The sequence below is a fragment of the Tamandua tetradactyla genome, chromosome 7 (genome assembly GCF_023851605.1).
Source record: "Tamandua tetradactyla isolate mTamTet1 chromosome 7, mTamTet1.pri, whole genome shotgun sequence".
Lineage (NCBI taxonomy): Eukaryota > Metazoa > Chordata > Mammalia > Pilosa > Myrmecophagidae > Tamandua > Tamandua tetradactyla.
Window position 1 is genome coordinate 84,371,605 of NC_135333.1, and position 18,274 is coordinate 84,389,878.

General features: G+C 38.6%; 1 protein-coding gene across 3 annotated transcripts; it reads right to left on the reverse strand.

Annotated features, from left to right (window-relative positions):
• Window positions 1-1,051: 1,051 nt before the first annotated feature.
• On the reverse strand, window positions 1,052-10,130 carry KCNJ8 (potassium inwardly rectifying channel subfamily J member 8). 3 transcript variants are annotated; one of them, XM_077170264.1, is made up of 4 exons: window positions 10,055-10,130; window positions 9,577-9,732; window positions 8,318-8,761; window positions 1,052-4,316 (listed from the first exon to the last, which is right to left on the reverse strand). In XM_077170264.1, the coding sequence occupies exons 3-4, from the start codon at window positions 8,689-8,691 to the stop codon at window positions 3,416-3,418; spliced, it is 1,275 nt and encodes a 424-aa protein (XP_077026379.1). In that variant the 5' UTR covers window positions 8,692-8,761; window positions 9,577-9,732; window positions 10,055-10,130; the 3' UTR covers window positions 1,052-3,415. The 3 variants fall into 3 exon arrangements, with proteins under 3 accessions (XP_077026379.1, XP_077026380.1, XP_077026381.1); XM_077170265.1 differs by having other exon boundaries at window positions 9,577-9,720; window positions 10,055-10,127; XM_077170266.1 differs by lacking the exons at window positions 9,577-9,732; window positions 10,055-10,130 and adding an exon at window positions 9,432-9,478.
• Between the last annotated feature and the right edge of the window lie 8,144 nt (window positions 10,131-18,274).

Consider the following 18,274-nt stretch of genomic DNA (forward strand, 5'->3'; position numbering starts at 1 on the left):
TAGACAATACTGAGTGAAAAAATAGACTTATGAACTAGAAATGCCCTTTGTGTCCAAAATATTTCCTGTTACACCCTGTAGTTCACCATTTGAAGAAGGGCAAGTGGCAGGTATCAATGAATCAGGAAAGGCAACCAAAGAGCAAGTGAGCAGACACAAGGACTCAGCTGCAGTTATTGAGAGATTGGATTTAAGTTGCTGTGATCTTTTATCTCTGTCCTAGAGAATGAATCTATTACATTGAATCAGTCAAGTTGCTAAGAATCTAATTTATTTCAAGTTTTCATCCTGGGAGAATAAATTAAGCTCTTCTATGCCTTATTATGCGTTAATTTACTTAATCCTCACAAGAAATTTATGAGGAAGGTACTATAATCTGGTTTTATATATAAGAAAACTGATGCACAAAGAAGTTAACTAATTTTGGCAAGACCTTACAAATGCTAACTGGTAAAATTGACATTTAAACTCAAGGCAGTCAGGCAGCCTGGTCTATGTTCTTAGCCATTATGCTATATTGTTCTGTGAGATGGCATGTAAGCAACAAGAAATATTCATGAAGCTTTATGGGAAAATGCCTTAGACAGAAGCAAATTAATGATGCAGCAATGTGTATGGATGTTTCAAAGAACAGCAGAGCCAGTGCGATATAGAGTGGGATTGATTGAAGGGAGGAGTGGTAGTAAAGAGGTGTTGTGGCTGTAGATCTTGGTAAGGACTTTGGTTTTCATTTTAAGAAAACTGGAAACCATACGAGGGTTTTGAGCAGAGGTGTGATATAATCTGACTTATGATTTTAGAAGATATTGTGGCTGTTTTCTGTAGGGTGGAAGCAAAGAGCCTAAATATATAATACAAAATAATACTTAAATTCAAATATGTCAAAATTATATACGCATGTATATATGTGTACATATGTATGTACACACACACACACAGTCTTTTTATTCTCTAAATAGAGTTCCTAAAACTGCTTAACGAGGGAAATATATTTCAGCAAAAATAGCTCATAAAACCATTTAAAAATTGTTAATGTGGTACTTTGTTTGATATGACTATTGCCAGCTAAATGATGTTTTTTCCCAAGCCATATTTGACATAGAAAACCTTATCAAACTCGTCCAGTGACTTCCCCATTAAATTGATGATCATTAGGTCCTTGGCACCCAGCAGTTTGCTGCCCTGAAAGTTGGCTGTGGGAACATGCTCCATTGCTAGCTCTTACTCTGGGAGCCAGTACTTTCTTCTTCACCTGGACTCCTTAATCCTGCATCTCAGCTAATTACCTAAGGGCCAGCATTGCCTGCCCTGCAGCCCGTATCTCCACAATTTCTGGGCGGCTGCTGATGCAGCAGGCAGGCACTGCATTTGCTGCCATTGCTGCTACGGCAGCTGCCTTTTGCTTCTGTTCTGCTGCCATGCGGGATCCCCTCCCCCACTTCAGTCTGTGCCAGAACTGCTGAGGTCAGTTATCACCTCTGTCGTCTCTGTTGGATTAAGTCTCATTAAGATGGGTTTTTCTCTACCAACTTCTATTAAAATGTTTCCACATTCTAACACATGGTCCAGCTGCATCACTATCTGCTGTGTGATGAACAGCCCTGCTTGGACTGCAGAGGAAGTGGTGGAGGTGGAGAGAATTGGTCATACTCTGGATATATTTTGATGGCAGAGACAAAAGATTTTGCTTTTGAGGTGTGAAAGAGAGCTATCGAGTAGGACTCCCAGGTTTTGGTCTTTGTCTGGAAGAAAAACTGTAGTAGGGGGAGAAATAGGTTTTCTAATTGTCAATGAAGCATTTGATTTTAGACCTGCTTTAAACACAGTAGAAATACAAGTGAAGCTTCAAGTACCTGTTTAATATGAGTCTGGAGTCCAAAGGAGTGGTTAGAAATTTATGAGGAATAATGAACTCTCTCATTAACTTCTTAAGCTATTTCCATTCACCTAGTTAGAATCATGGGTCTTCTGTTTAAGGCAGGAATTGAACGTATTCTTGATTACCTGCCTACTGAAATGTTCATAACTGAAATAAAATAAAAAATAAAACCCAAAAAACCTGTGTAAAGGGCCACAAGAACTCAACTTTCTGACATTCAACTATTGAAATGTAAGAATAAAGCCATTAGCTTCTTAACTTCCTAGTTCTCCCTACACCCATTCCTTCCTTGAAGAAGCAGGAGTTAAGGATAAACTGAGTTTTTTTCTTTCTTTTAATAAGTTGAATTTTGACATAATATTTCACTTTAGTCACTGAGAGAATACTGAACATATATGCCTGGTCTGAATTCACTGTGAAGTAAGGAAAAGAAAAGCTGGGAGGTGGGAGATGTACAGAAAAAAGATTACAGGATACTTACGATACCTCAGGCTCAGGTAGAAAACCTAAGAGGATGTTTGAAAGCTTGCAATGAAATCAACTCAAGACAAAAAAATAATGTAGTTACCTTGGAACAATAGATCTTAGAAAGAATCCCTAAGGGAGAGGGATCTCAAAAGTGAGTGCTCTCATTTTGGTTTGTATGACATCTCTGTCACATGCCTCTAAAAATGCTTTTTTCTTGAGGTTTGAGCTAGGGATAATTTTGTGAAAGAGAAATCACAAAACTATAGTGAATACAAATGACAGGTTTTAATAAAATGTTCAGCACAGTATTTCATGTGGGGACTCTTAAGAAGTGAAAAGCTGAAGGAAGCAATTGTCATTGTTGGGAATCCAGTCCCAATTGAGACAGGAATGCTCTTACCTTTTCTCCAAACCCTCTTTGAGCTCCAAAGACTCCTTGCCTAGTTCTGCCCAAAAGGCTGCCATGAGCAGGACCAGGAAACCTTTGGGACGTCATGATGGAGGACCAGGGGAACAAACAGGATACCCTTAGAAGCAGTGAGAGCTAAGTGTTTTTGCCTCCTGCTTCTTACCAGGGAAGTACTGACAGGGGCAGTATCCTGGAGAAAGGAGATGGCAGCACACTGGTTGATAGACAAAAGGTGTAAATAACACAATTTCTTCCCCTTCCTATTCCATTTGTGTTTCCAAAGTGAACATAAGAAACAGTGAGATCTGTGGTTTTACCAACTAAGCATTTAAAACAGAATCACTCCTTAGCCAACTTGTTCTATTCAAGGTCTATTACTATTAATGTAATTCTTGTGCTTCAAATGGAAAGATATGTTTCTTCTACATAACTTAAGCATATCCAGCAAATATTGTATATATAAAACAAGTGTGAACATGATTCCTCCACCTTATGTGTTATTGTTCATTGATACAGAAAGTGCTATTGTCTGAGTATGAATTTCATTTAGTGCATTAAAATGAAGACACATTATTATGTTCCAGCTCTGGGTCTTTCTGAGAGTACCCAACATGAAGCTTCAAAACTTAATAAAAGACTCTCTTGGGGTTGTCTTGCTGTCATGATTCCGATGTGTTCTGATTTCCTTCTGGAGTCATAAATTGTACCTTTGGCACAATGAGAGAAGAGTTGTTTCTTCGGATAGAGTTGTTCCTCCTCATGGAATTGTTCCTTCTCATGGAATTGCGCTTCCTCAGTGAATTCTGATGGGACAGTTCACTCTTCTGGAGGGTCTGAATAAGGATGGAAGGCTTCTCGTCCAGCTCTCGGGCACTGCACCGTGGAGCAGCTACTTTGACAGTGTTGCCAAATTTGGAGTAATCCACAGAATATACTCCTTCCTCCTCGGTCACAATAGACACAAATCGGTGGCCCCACTGGATCTCTTCGGCAATATAGGATGTTCTTGCTTGTGTGGTAATGCCAGTAGTTTCAACCACGCCTTCCAGAATAACTATGACCTCCAGGTCTTGGTTGACAATGTCAGTTGCTGAGATATCATACAGGGGGCTGCGCTTGTCAATCACATGGCAGATGATCAAAGGGGCCACCAGGAAAATGTTATTGCTCTCGATTGGGTTATCAACAGGAATGTCCAGCTGGTGAATAGGCACCACCTCTCCTTCTGGGGTCGTTGTTTTCTTGACAACCTGGATACGTACCGAGGCGCTGATGATCATGCTTTTCCTCAGGTCACCTACTCGGAACATGAAGCACAGCTTGCCATTTCGGACAGCTATCACAGCATGGCGACTGAAAATCAAAGTCTCTGCCCTTCTGTGAGCCTGGGCTGTTTTCATGAAAATGCAGCCCAACATGACTGCATTGATGATTAAGCCCACAATGTTCTGGAGAATCAGAACTGTGATGGCCAGAGGGCATTCCTCTGTCATCATCCTCCCTCCAAATCCAATGGTCACTTGAACCTCAATGGAGAAGAGAAAAGCAGAGGTGAAAGACCTGTAAGGAATGATATTAGAAAACAATGCCATCAGATCAGATTTTGAATACCAAAATAGCATGCCTAGATGAATGCTTCATTTTCTTCCCTTCAAGGCTATCCAATGCTTTTAGAAATACAAGCCAACCTAACCTGCCAAATGTCAAATTCTAAGCACAAGCACTTTCATTCTCCCTGTATGTGCACTATCTCTAGACTACAAGGGTTTAATTCTGTTAGTGTTTTCTAGGTCAGTAAATGATGGGTCTACTCATATGAAAGTACTAATACAATAAACTAATATACATCTTCCTGGTAGAAAATTTCACAAAGTGAAAGTAAATCCTGTCTGTTTTTTGAAGAATAGAAACCTAATGACATTTGCAGCATAAGCTTGAAAAATTATTTTTAATCTAAATAAAAATCCATAACACAGAGACTTTTCCAAAGAGCACTTACTCTTGTATATTTATGTTTAAGTGACTTGAGTCCTATTGAAGGCACTGAGTAATGAGTGAACTTTTCACTGTTATAGCTGTTCAAATCATGTTCATTAGCTAAACCTTATTGTGTAGCTTATATAGTCAATGCACTGCAGTATAAAGTGGTACAACACACATCGTTCAAAAATACTAGTATTTTTAATAATAAAATTTTGCATCTGAAAAAAAGTGTTTTCTTGTAGATTGTCTCATTTTGTCCTAAGTGATCTAGATAATACGGAAGCTGATAAAGGAAGAATTTCAGACAGAGATTAGTAAACAACAATGACAATTATATGACAAAATCATATAATTAATAAGAACACAAATCCTCCAAATTCTAGCCTAGTACTCTGAAAGAGGCAAAGGGAAGGGGCCAAAAGTTGTCAGGTTTTCTAGGGAAGCTCCAAGGATTGACAATGATTTGGTGGGCTCGGGGTGAGAAAGGGAATCAGAATTCTGTAATTCTGTAATTCACTTTCTGGTTGAGAAGTAGCGCATTTGGTTATTATTATCATTCATTCATTCACTTACTACATCCCTGATACTGCTGCAGTGTCTTAACAGAAATACTATTAGCCCTGTCTTCCTCCCCACACCCCTAATTTCAAACTTCTCTAATTTTACCAAAGAAAAGCCAGGCATAGCTCATCTGCCAAAAATGTCATCAAAAGAGAGTGCGTGTGTGTATATATATAAATATATATATATATTATATATATATATAAGTATATATATAAAAAATATATATATATTTTCATGCCACATACAATGAGTGAGCAAATTTTAAAAATCTGAGTTCTTAATATATGCCAGGCACTTTTGCTGGGACATGATGAGGGGGTAAGCAAGCATGAACAGGTGACGCTTCTGATAACCTTCTAAACAGAGCCTGAAAATTGCCCTTTTCCTCTTTTGTGGCTACAAGGATTCATGGAAAACCACATTAACTATTCTTACACTAGCTACACAAAACAAGATATCTCATATGACCCTGAATCTTGGCAAAGAATAGGAATGGATCCCAAAGGAGGGTCATGGACACAACACTGATGTCTAATAATAAATCCATACTTCAGGGAACAGCATAATGATGAATATACCCAAATGTTTTGCTTTAATGGCTTGAGAACATTCATGTGCCATATTTCAAACATTTTTATTGTATAAAAGAATTCAATTCTAACCATTATATGGTTCAAGACCAGTCTTTTATGAACACCTGTCAGACTAAACTACCACAACTGATAAAAATGTTTGGTTGTTTTTTTGTTTGTTAAAGAATCATAAGGAGAAAGGGGAAATATGCTGGTTTCTTTTCAGATGCATATTAGAAAGTAATCTACATGAAAGGGAAAGTAAGCCACCCTAAAATGAGAATGGTAAAACATTATTTAGAAACACTGGTGAATAACCACTGAAAAAACTGTTTCTGATTCTGACAATGCAACAGGACACTGAACTTAAGAAAGGAAAGGGAATGCTAATAATTAGAATCATTATTAGTCATATTTTAAATTCCCTTTGGAAGAGGATAGTGATTTTTTTATTTCTATATTTATGGTAGAATTTTTTTTATTATGTGAGGCTTGTTATGATTAAACTCTATATTGAAATTAAAGTATAAATGATACCATAGCATGAAAATAAAATCACTGGGACTAGAACAACCTTTAAAGATGTCAAATAAGTTTTCTTAGGAAGTGCAGTTTGAAACACTAAAATTGTTATACTGATAAGATCAGCTTCATATTTTGGGGACCATTTCTCAGTTGATATTATATCCACACTAGCAGGGACACATCAAGGGAATGAACATGCTTCGGACAATACCTTACATGAAAAACAAGCGCTAGCAGTAAAATGGCTTTTAATAGATAATGGAACATCTAAATTTCTTTTTGAAAAATCAGTGAAAGGATATCACTTTTTATGATGTATTTTTAATACATTGCTTAATGACTTCATTTTCATAGAAAAAGGCAATATATTTGTCTTCTGCATAAAATCTGTCATTTGTTTTCAAGGACTATCATTTTAGTTCTTTTAATTTCTTTATGAGTACCTACTGCATATTTATTGAGAACTTCTCTTAATATGAATGTGACTTTAATATCAGGGCCAATAAATTTCTTAAAGAGAAATATTATTAAAAGTAGCTTTGACCTTGAAATAACTGCTACACACAGTGTTTCTTTTCCTTTATATCGAGTGCTTTGATGATCACTCACATTTGTCAGCCACATTGTTCTTTGAGAAAAGATTATGTTAAAAATAAGAGTATCTACTCAGTGGCAAAGGCAATGGATCAATTCGATACAGTTTACTTTCCTCAAAATTTGAACTGATAAATGTGGTGTGCTGTCTCTGCATACAAATGCTACATTCCTGATATGCTTGTATTACAGTTACTTAGGAACTAGAAGGATGGACAAGTTCACAGCATGGCTTTCTGCTTTTTGCAGTGGCATGCTAATTTCACAAGATTCCAGGGTCAAGAAAGGTCTCATTCTTTACAGTTACCTAGTAGTATGGGGCTTAAGTTTCTTAGCTTTGTGCACTATGTGAATTTGGAATGCTATTCAGAAAATGTTCTGGAAAAATTTCCATTATTATTGCATTGTTTTGCTTCAGAGTAAATGTTTCTCTGAATGTTATGTTATCTCTTTCTATCTTCCCACAAAATAAATACAAGTCACCCCAACTAAATATTTTTCTGCCCTCCAAAAATATGAAAAGAGAATCACTGAAAATATTCACTTTACTGGTCTTAGAAATACTTATGAATAAAAAGAAACAAAAGTTAGGCAATCTGCAACTGTCTTGTTCTTGTTCAATCAAGACTGAAAGAAGACTGCAGCATTAAGTCTCTTCTATATAATCTCTCCTATGAAAATTTCCATTAAAAATGAACTGTTTTACAGCTCTGAATCTGAGCGCAACTTTTAATTCAGTGCAGGCAATGAGCTATGTTCAGACAGTCTTAATAAAGGAAGGTTTATATTTACTTCAGTTATTGAATATTTAATGGATTTTTAATTGACCCCTCCTGAACAGTGCCTCTACATTTTTTCATTATTTCTGAAAATATTAAGGGTAAGATAGGTCATGGGAAAATATTAGCAGCATTTGTGTAATATTTTTTAATGATCAGAGATATTTATTTGTGGACACTGGAACTATGGACAGCAGCTGTTCTTACTGAAAACTTAAATGCGTGTTTTTTTTTTTTTTTTTTGAGGAAGACATTCTGTGGAATCCTCTCCAACCACAATTTTAATAACTGCTATGATATTTTAAAGTCTAGTCCAAGGGATTGAAGCTCCACATTTTCAGAGACTCATCATCCATAAAGCTGCATTTACAAAGATTTTTAATATCTAAACTTAGTGGGGTTTTTTTGTGGTTTGCATGCTTGTTTTTGTCTTTGAAGGTTCAAAGCAAAGCGTTCGCAAACTGGAGTGATGGGAAAAAGGGCAGGTTAATATTTTTTTTCCCATACTCCTTTCAATCTTCGCCTCATCCCACTGCATCCTTACCTGACATTAGTCACACACACGGTAGACTCCAAACCACTTTTCTCCATTCCACTTTTCTCCATGTAAGCATAGATGTCCCCATGGGCAAAGGCTACCAGCCACCACATGATGGCGAAGAGCAGCCAGCTGCAGAGGAAGGACATGGTAAAGATGACCAGCGTGTGGCGCCATTTCAGGTCCACCAACGTGGTGAAGATGTCCTGGAGGAAGCGTCCTTGCTCGCGGATGTTCTTGTGCGCCAGGTTGCAGGCCCCACTCTTGGCGATGAAGCGGGCTTTAGGGAGTCGGTCTCGGATGCGAGGCTTGCGCAGGTTCTCCGCGGCGATGCGCGCCAGCACATACTCCTCCGGGATGATGCTTTTTCTGGCCAACATCGTCCTGTCACCATAGCCAGCTTACCCACCGACCTCTGACCTGCCTCTCCTTCCTCCGAGACCCGTCCTCCTGCACGAAGTAAACGATCATTAAAAATATATATAAAAAACAAAAAACATTTCCTCACCTCTCCAGTCCTTGATTTAAGGGGCATGTAGGCATGCAAAGTGGCAAGCATGATTTTTATTCAGCTCAACACGAATCCAGCTTTTGCTTAAGTTCTGGGATCCCAGAGAAATTATTTGGTCCGAATCAGGAGAATTGTTTCCATTTTTCTTATTCTGAACACATATATGGACATAGCCTTAGTGAAACACCAGCAGGAGCCTTCACGTAAACAGCAAGTTCAAAAATAGTTCTCTAAGATCAACTGCGGCTGTAGATCAGTGTGAGGCTACAAACACGCAGCGTCAATGAGGGAAATTAAGGCCAGCTGAGTATCACGATCTATTAAGCTATTTAGATGATACAGCAATAGTAAAAATAAAGAGGGAAATTTCTTCCTCTTATTTTTAGAAGTAGGCAAAGAAAAGGCCTTGCTCTCTTGAGCTGTTTCGTGTAATCTGATAAAAATAAGCACTCTATCTAATTTGAAGAATTATTTTAAATTTGAAGGAAGTATGAGTTGCATTTTTAAGAAAAAAGCGAAAGAGTTCCTCATGGAACTCATAATACTGTAAGTGGAAAATTTTATAATGAAGGGCTCAGACACAAACTGAAGGAAATCCTGAGCAGTAACCTGTGGGCACCAAATAGAGTCAAAGGAGAGTGTCCCGAAGAGTCCACGGGACCCTGCAGATCTTTGCTGTGTTTTGCAATTTAAGTCATTTGCTGGGACGTGGACAGCTCGCCCTCCCCTCTCCGGGTGTTGCGTTGAAACTTACAGGCTCCGGGCAGCGGGCGCCTCGGCTGGACCTTCCCGCACACGCCGGCGGACCGCGGGTGGGTCCCTCGCTCTCCCATTCCGCGTGCGGAGCTGGGGCCGCGGATGCCGAACGCTGGAGGGACTGATCCAGGGGCCGAGTGGCCTAAACAGAAGACTTAAAATAAGAAAAGGTACAATTGAATCTAAACGCGGGGACGGCTGGGGGAAGGGGGACGGTGTTGCTCTTCCCCCTCCCCCTGCTCAACCCAACTCCCTAGGCAGATGCCGCGGGCGGAGGAGGGGCTGGGGGGAGGGGAGTTTGGGGATGCTGCTCCACAAATCAACCTCCCTGTTAGGTTTTGACGCGCGCCAGACCTCTGCGCGCCGCGGCGGAGGTTGGAGCCGGGTGGTGGGGGAGGATGGGGGCGCGAAGTCGCGTTCTAAGGAGCTAGGGAGGCGGCCGGAGGGAGGGGAGACCCCCGGGGGGGGGGCGGGACCTGTAGAGCCAGCTCTTTTCCCAGTAGCGGCGACCCCCTGCTGCCAGAGTGACACAAACGTCTTTAAAAGGCTCGCTGCTCAGGGAGAGAACCCTCTGAGTCCAAGTTCACTGACGTAAAGAAAATTTATTTCATTATTATTATTTTTTTTAGTAACCCGAATAGATAACTGGGTTTCAGAATTTTTTTTTTTTCAGATGGAATAAAACCAGATACCGTAAGATTTTCTTCCCAGGCGTGCAAGCTGTATTCATTCACACACATTTATTTATATTACATTTTCGTCTATTGGTGATAACACAGGTGGATAATGTTCTGCAACCCACGAGAGTATGCTATTTCTTCACCACTCAAAGCTAGTTGTCGTGCATTAAACACACAACAACAACGGTACAAAATCCTGTAGTCTTTTCCCGTGAAGAAAGTGTACTCCAAACAGGGACACTGTCAACACTTCAGCCCTCAAACGGCCGCTCCTCTGCAATCGATTGCTTTCTGAAATGTTGCAGCTTCTCTGTCTTGTTTAGATAGTCTGAATGATAAGCAGAGCAGTTAATGCACAAGGAAGGTTATACAGTAAATATCTTTCTATAGCTTTTTGAAAAGGAGCCAGCAAAGACAAATGTGCTTTCTCCCTCAGATCAAGCCTTGTGATTTTGGCACTTGAGTTAATGGAAACTTTAATTCTTGGAAATTTCATGTATTTTCCAAGACTCGGGACTGAAAGTGTATGGAGAATAAACAATGTGTTCATTTAATTAACGAAAGACCTAGTATTAGCCGTGAAGGAAAACAGACACTTTTTTTTCCTCTCTTGTGGATAGAAATGCTTTGTCCCTTGAAGTCTGGGGGTCCTAGTCTGTCAGTGACAGCTCTCTTCTCTGCTGTTCTTAACTTGTGCAGTAATTTATGTAGTAGTTTGGCCATAAATATGAGAGGATCAATTTGTATCATCATTCCCCTAGTACTTTTTTGCAATTGTATTTGGTATGCTATTTATTATCTATTATTTTAGCTCAGACAGCATTCGTTGGATGCCTGTTAGGGAAAGTTTTTTTTTAAGGTTTATATCTAGAGATTTATTAGTACTTAAATTATAGATGCTACCCGTAAGAGACAGACAGGTATAGGAAAACAGCTAAGATGTAATAAATTCTAATACAAGTAAGTGAGTGATAAAAATGAGAAAGGAGATACAACTAAAGTGCTGTGGGAATTTGAATGAGCATATTAGGAGACTTAGGAAAGCTTCATGGATTGTTTGGTATCTGGTCTAGTTTTTGAAAGACAGGATGTATTTGGGGCATACTGAAATGCAGAGAGAAGACATTCCACAGAGAAGGCGAAGCATGGACAAAGTCATGGAGTGCTGACAAGAACAGGCTGTGTTTTATTAATAGAAAGTAATTCATTCGGCAGTGATGAAGCAGAGTCAGTGAGATAACGGGATCTGCCCTGATTCCAAGGCCTCTGTCAGACCTTTCAACACCTAATGGATTGTTCATGTACTTGACTCTTTTCTCCACACAATTGAAGGCTGCTGGAGGGCAGGATAGTGACTTGTTCATCTTTGCAAACTAAATTTTTAGCACATTTCAGATTACAGATGTGCTTAAAATTTTTTTGAATCAATGAATGGAAAAGATAAGGTTGAAATAGTATGTTGGTATCTTAAAAAAATGCACAGACAGCCTTAAATGCTCAACAAAGGAGCCTGGACTGTCTTCTGTAGGTGTGGTAAGCCATGGAAAGATTTTGATCAGATAACAATACAATAAGAGACTGTTTTAGGAAGAATGATCAGGAAGCAAAAAGTAGAATGGGTTTATGGGTTGAATTTCTTCCTGGAGTCTCTTTGGGTTTTGAATTTCTGTGATTGCAGGAGGGGACACTGGAAACTATTATATTAGTTAGAGAGGGAATGAGGTTCAGGGCTGATAATGACAGTGGGCAATATATAAATATATACAAAAGGAATGTTCAGAGTCTACATTGGAAGAGGGATAAGTCAGAGGTGACTAAGATATTTATGGTGCTGACAGAAAAAATAGGAAAATCAGACCAAGGAGGGTGAACTGCTGAGAAGAAATTATGAGAGATTTCACATGAAAATTTTGTTCTTTTGCTATACTACAAAAATTACTCTTTTTCTAAAGAGATATGTTCTTCCAAACATGCAGTGTTAAGTCGAATTTTGTCTTGTTTTCAAATGACAAGCTATGACATATTAAAAAAATTATTAGAGAAGTTTTAAGTTTACAGAAGAGTCATACATAAATTATACTTTCTATATATGGGCCCCTCCCCACTAACACAGTTTTCCCTATTATTAAAACTGCATTAGTGTGGTACCTTTCTTACAATTATTTTTTTGCTTTTTCTTTTTTGGGGGCGGGGGGCGGTGCACGGTCTGGGAATTGATCCCAGGTCTTCCGCGCGGAAGTCAGGCATTCTAACCACTAAACTATCCAGGTACCTTCTTTCTTACAATTGATAAAACAATATTACTATAATTATACTATTAACTATGGTTTACATTAGGGAATGCTGTGTTATAGAGTCCTATAGTTTGTTGTTTTTAAATTTTTATTTTAACATAATATGCAACCTAAAATTTCCCTCTTAACCACATTCAAAATTATAATTCAATGGTGTAAATTACATTCCAACTGTTGTGCTACTATCACCACTATCCATTACCAAAACTCTTCCATTACCCCAAATGAAATTCTATGCCAATTAGGCATTAGCTCCCCATGGGGAGTGAGATCATAAAATATTTCACACAGCATGATTTCTTTGAGGTCCATCAGTGTTGCTACAGTCTCAGAACTTCATTCCTTTTTACGACTGAATAATATACCATCGTATATAAACACCACATTTGTCTATCTATTCATTTGTTGATGGGAATTTGGGTTGCTTCCATCTTTTGGCAATTATGCATATCCCCCCTATGAAGAACAGCGTACAAGTATGTGTTCAAGTCCCTACTTTCAATTCTATTGGGTATATACCTAAAAATGGAATTTCTGGGTTATAAAGTAATTCTGTACTATCTGGGAACCCATCAAACTGTTTTCCACAGTGGCTGCACCACTTTACATTCCCACCCACAGTGAATGAGTGTCCCTATTTTTTTTACAACTCGTCCAACATTTATAATTTTTTTTTTGTTTTTCAATATTTGTCATTCCACTGTGTGCAAAATGGTATTATAGTTTTGATTTGCATTTCTCTAATAGCTGATGATGTTAAACATCTTTTTTATGTCTTTACTGGCAATTTGTATATCTTCTTTGGGAAAATGTTTATTCAAGTCTTTTGCCCATTTATTTAGTTGGGTAGTTTGTTTTTCATTGTTGTTGAGTTGTAGAATTTCTTTATATATTGTGGATATTAAACACCTATCAGATACGCAGTTTCCAAGTCTTTTCTCTTGTTCTGTAGGTAGTCTTTTCACTTTGATGATGAAGTCCTTTGATGCAAAAAGGTTTTAATTTTTGATGGTGATGTACAATTCATTTATCTTTTTGTTGTTGTAGCTTATGCTTTTTGGTGTAAAGTCTGAGCAACCATTGCTAAACAGAAGATCCTGAAAATGCTTCTCTGTTTTTTTCCTAGGAGTATCATAGTCCTGATTTTTGTATTTTGGTCCTTGACTTTTTACAATATTTTTTTATTGTGAAATATAACATGTATACAGAAAGATAAATACATTTCCAAGTACATTTCAGCAAGTAGTTATGGAACAGATTTTAAAATTTGGTATGGGTTATATTTTCATGACTTTTAATTTTTTATTCAGCTGTACCAAGACACTGGAGACCAACAGAAATATCTATATAATATCAGCAGTCATATTCATTTGCTAAACCCTGTCTTCTCTGTTATACTCCTCCTCTTTAAAATTCCCATATGATGCTACCTGGCCCTGGGCTTTTCTTTGTAGGAAGATTTTTGAGGACTGATGGAATCTCTTTACTTGTGATTGGTTTGTTGAAATCTTATATTTCTTCCTGAGTCAGTGCAGCTTGTGTGTGTGTCTGCGGGGATTTGTCCATTTCATCTAAGTTGTCTAGTTTGTTGGTATATAGTTCTTCATAGTATCTTCTTATGATTTCTTTTATTTCTTCAGGTTCTGTGGTGACACACCCCTTCTCATTTCTGATTTTGTTTGCATCCTCTCTCTCTTTTTTTTTTCTCAGTTTTGCTAGTGGACCATCAATTTTATTGACTTTCTCAAAGAACCAATTTTTTGTTTTATTGATTCTTTCTATTATTCTTTTGTTCTCCCATTCATTTATCTCTGCTTTAATCTTTGTTTTTTCTCTTCTTCTATATACTTTTGAGTTCATTTGCTGTTCTTTCTCGAGTTCCTCTAGGTGTGTTGTTAAGTCCTCGACTTTTGCTCTTTCTTGTTTTTTAAGATAGGCATTTAGGGCAATAAATTTCCCTCTTAGCACAGCTTTTGCCACATCCCATTGGTTCTGATAAGTTGTATTCTCATTTTCATTCATCTCCAGATAGCTACTGATTTCTCTAGCAATTTCTTCTTTGACCCACTGCTTGTTTAATAGTGTGTTATTTCATTTCCATGTATTTGTGAATGTTCTTGTTCTTTGGTGGTTATTGAGATCCAGCTTCATCCCATTGTGATCAGAGAAAGTGCTTTGAGTAATTTCAATGTTCTTAAATTTATAAAGATCTTTTTTGTGCCCCAGCATATGATCTATCCTGGAGAATGTTCCATGAGTGTTAGAGAAGAATGTATATCCTTGTGCTTTGGGGTGCAATGACCTATATATGTCTGTTAGGTCTAATTCATTTATCAAGTTATTAAACTTCTCTATTTCCTTGTTGATCTTCTGTCTGGTTGTTCTGTCTATAGAGGAGAGTGGTGTATTGATGTCTCCTACTATTATTGTTGAAACATTTATCGTTCCCTTCAGTTTTATCAATGACTGTCCCATGTACTTTGGAGCTCCTTGATTGGGAGCATAGACATTTATGATTATTATATCTTCTTTGTGAATTGACCCTTTAATTAGAGTATAGTGTCCTTCTTTGTCTTTTATGATGTTTTTACATTTAAAGTCTATCTTGTCTGATAATTAGTATAGCCACTTCTACTTTCTTTTGGTTACAACTTGCATGGAAAATCTTTTTCCATCCTTTCACTTTCAATCTATTTGTATCCTTGTATCTAAGATGAATATCTTTTAAGCAGCATATAGTTGGATTATGTTTCTTAATCCATTCTGCCAATCTGTATCTTTTAATTGGTAAATTTAGTCCATTAACATTCAAAGTTATTACTGAAAAGGTGTTTCTTGAATCTATCACCTTATCTTTTTTATTTTATTTGTCAGATCTGTATATTCTTTTCCCTCTTTCTCTTTGTATTCTTTAAATTACCCTTAATGATACTCTTCAATTCTGTGTCCTCCTCCAGACCTCCCTCTCCTGTCTCTTTTTTTCAGCTGGTAGAACTCCTTTTAGTATTTCTTGTAGGGCCCATCTCTTGTTGACAAATTCCTTCAGGACTTTGTCTGTGAAAACTTTAATCTCTCCCTCAGTTTTGAAGGACAGTTTGGCTGGGTGCAGAATTCTTGGCTGGAAGTCTTTCTCTTTCAAGACCTTGAATATATCATACCACTGCCTTCTTGCCTGCAGGGAGCTAGCTGAGTAGTCTGAACTCAGTCTTATTTGGTTTTCCTTGTATGTAGTAGGTTGTTTTTCTCTTGACACTTTCAGAATTTTCTGCTTCTCTTCAACATTTGACAGACTGATTAGTATGTGTCTTGGGGAATGCCTATTTGGATTTATTCTGTATGGAGTTTGTTGGGCTTCTTTGACTAGTATATTTATGTCCTTTATGAGGTTTGGGAAGTTTTCCCCCATTATACCCTCAGCTACTCTTCCTAGCCCTTTATTCCTCTCTTCTCCTTCTGGGACAGCAATGATTCTTATATTTGTATGCTTTGTTTTGTCTATCATTTTCTTAAGATCTGATTCAATTTTTTCTATCGTTTTTTGCCATTTGCTGTTTTGAGTCTTCAAAGTCAGTTATCCTGTCCTCTGTATCACTTATTTTTTCTTTTGTCCCTTCAAATCTGGTGTTGTGTACCTCTAGCATGTTTTTTATTCGGTCAACAGAGTCTTTAATCTCTGTGATATCTGCCATTTTTCTGTTTATTCTTTCAAATTCCTATTTATGCTCTTCTGCTGTCTTCTTGATCTCCTTTCTGTCATTTGCTATCCCACTTATTTTATTAAGTAGAGTTGTATGAACATCTTTGATTAGTTGTTCCAATGTCTGTGTCTCCTCTGGTAGTTCAATATGGTCATTAGGCAGGCCTGTATCTGTCTGTGTTGTGATATGCTTGGTGATCTTCTGCTGTCTTTGTGGCATGTAAATATCTTGATAGATTTACTTTGGGAGTTGATTTCTTTCAGTTGTCTAAGGCCTTGTGTTTGCAGAATGGATGTACTGCAGGGAGCAGGGTATGGGGTGGGGCACTCAGTGCTGTGATTTGTTTCAGGGCAGGTATAGGTGCAGGTTGGGGATGTTACACTGATGCTTGTGAATGTGGGTGCCCAGCAGCCAGGGAGGATGTAGCTGTGTGGGTGCACCAGTTGGGGATGTAAACCTGGTGTGCGCTGGTCTAAAGCATAGGGCTCTTTGTGCACATGCATTGAGCTGTGGGAGCAGGTCCGTCTTATATCTTTGTGGATTGGGGGCAGATGTGACTTGGTTATGCAGGTCACACTTTCTCAGAGCTGGGAAGCATGGCTGAGGGCTGTGTGTTTGCGCAGTTCTAGGACTGCTGAAAATTGAGGTTGCTGGAGCTGAATGACATGACTGGGGGCCCGTGAGCATGTGTGGGTCTAGGAGTGCCTTAAGCTAAGCACAGAGCTCATGGAGGGTAGGGTGAGGCTGTGCCACACTATGGGCAGGGGACAAGGGTAGCCTGGGTTAGTGCCTGCAGCCTTTATGTGCTGGCAACAGCCTGCAGGGAGCAGGGAAGGGTAGGTAGTGCTTGAAGGGGTGCAAGAGAGATGGGTTGGGTTCACTTGGGATGGGGGTGTGGGGCAGGTATGTGCACTAGGGGCTGGTGGGGTGGGGGTGCCTGGAGTGCAGGAAATAGGAGTGGGTGACGGGATTTAAGCATGTGGGGTATACGGTGAGCCACTGGTCACGCGGCTGCACTGGTGAGGTTAGCACGCCCAAGGAATGCAGCCTGGCTTACTTTCTAGTCCCAGACTCCTGTCTGTGCACTTCCGCAGGCTCTGCACCTCTGCACCTCCATGCCAGGCTCCAGCTTTCTGCCTCTCAGTTCCTCGGCATCTGCAACTAGGGCTGCCTTGTGTGATGCAGAAGGCTCTCCCAGGTCAGCTACACTCCCAAATCACCCCCCTAGTCACCCTCCTATCCTTTCTCTAGCTTTTCCATGGACCCTTGATACATATTGAGTTAATTTTTGAATATGGTATGAGGTAGGTTTCTACATTCATTCTTTCACATAAGAATAGCCAGTTTTCCCAGCACCAGTTATTGAAGAGTTTATTCTTTCCCCATTGAGTGAACTTAGCACCCTTGTCAAAAATCAATTGGCCATAAATAGGAGGGTTTATTTCTGAACTTGGTTTGACTCTATTGATCTCTATGCCTGTCCTTCTGTCACTACCATGCTGTTTTGATTACTGTAATATGTAATAAGATTTAAAATTGGGAAGTAAGAGTCCTCCAACTTTGTTCTTCTTTTTAAGATTGTTTTGACTATTTGAGGTACCTTACCCTTCCATATAAATTTGATGATTAGCTTTTCTATTTCTGCAAAGGAGGCTATTGGAATTTTGTTGGGATTGTGTTGAATCTGTACATTGTTTTGGATGGAATTGACATTAAAGATATTTAGCCTCCCAACCTGTAACATGGAGTGTCCTTCCATTTATTTAGGTCTTCTTCAATTTCTTTTAGCAGTGTTTTGTAGTTTCCTTTGTACAAGACCTTTACATCATTGGCTTGTTGATATTGCATTCTTTTAGTTGTGATTGTATATAGGATTTTTTCTTGATTTCTTCTTCAAATTGTTCATTACTAGTAGATTGAAACTCTACTGATTTAAAATGTTTTTATTGTTATATATAATATATACAAATAAAAGAAAGAAAAAGCAGTGATTTTCAAGGTACACTTCAGTAAGTAGACATAGA

Excerpts from the sequence above, each read along its gene's own strand:
- KCNJ8 (XM_077170264.1), bottom strand. The coding sequence starts at position 8,691 with ATGTTGGCCAGAAAAAGCATCATCCCGGAGGAGTATGTGCTGGCGCGC. Across the intron at positions 4,317-8,317 it reads GTGTGTGTGACTAATGTCAG|GTCTTTCACCTCTGCTTTTC; the intron begins GTAAGGATGCAG and ends CATTCCTTACAG.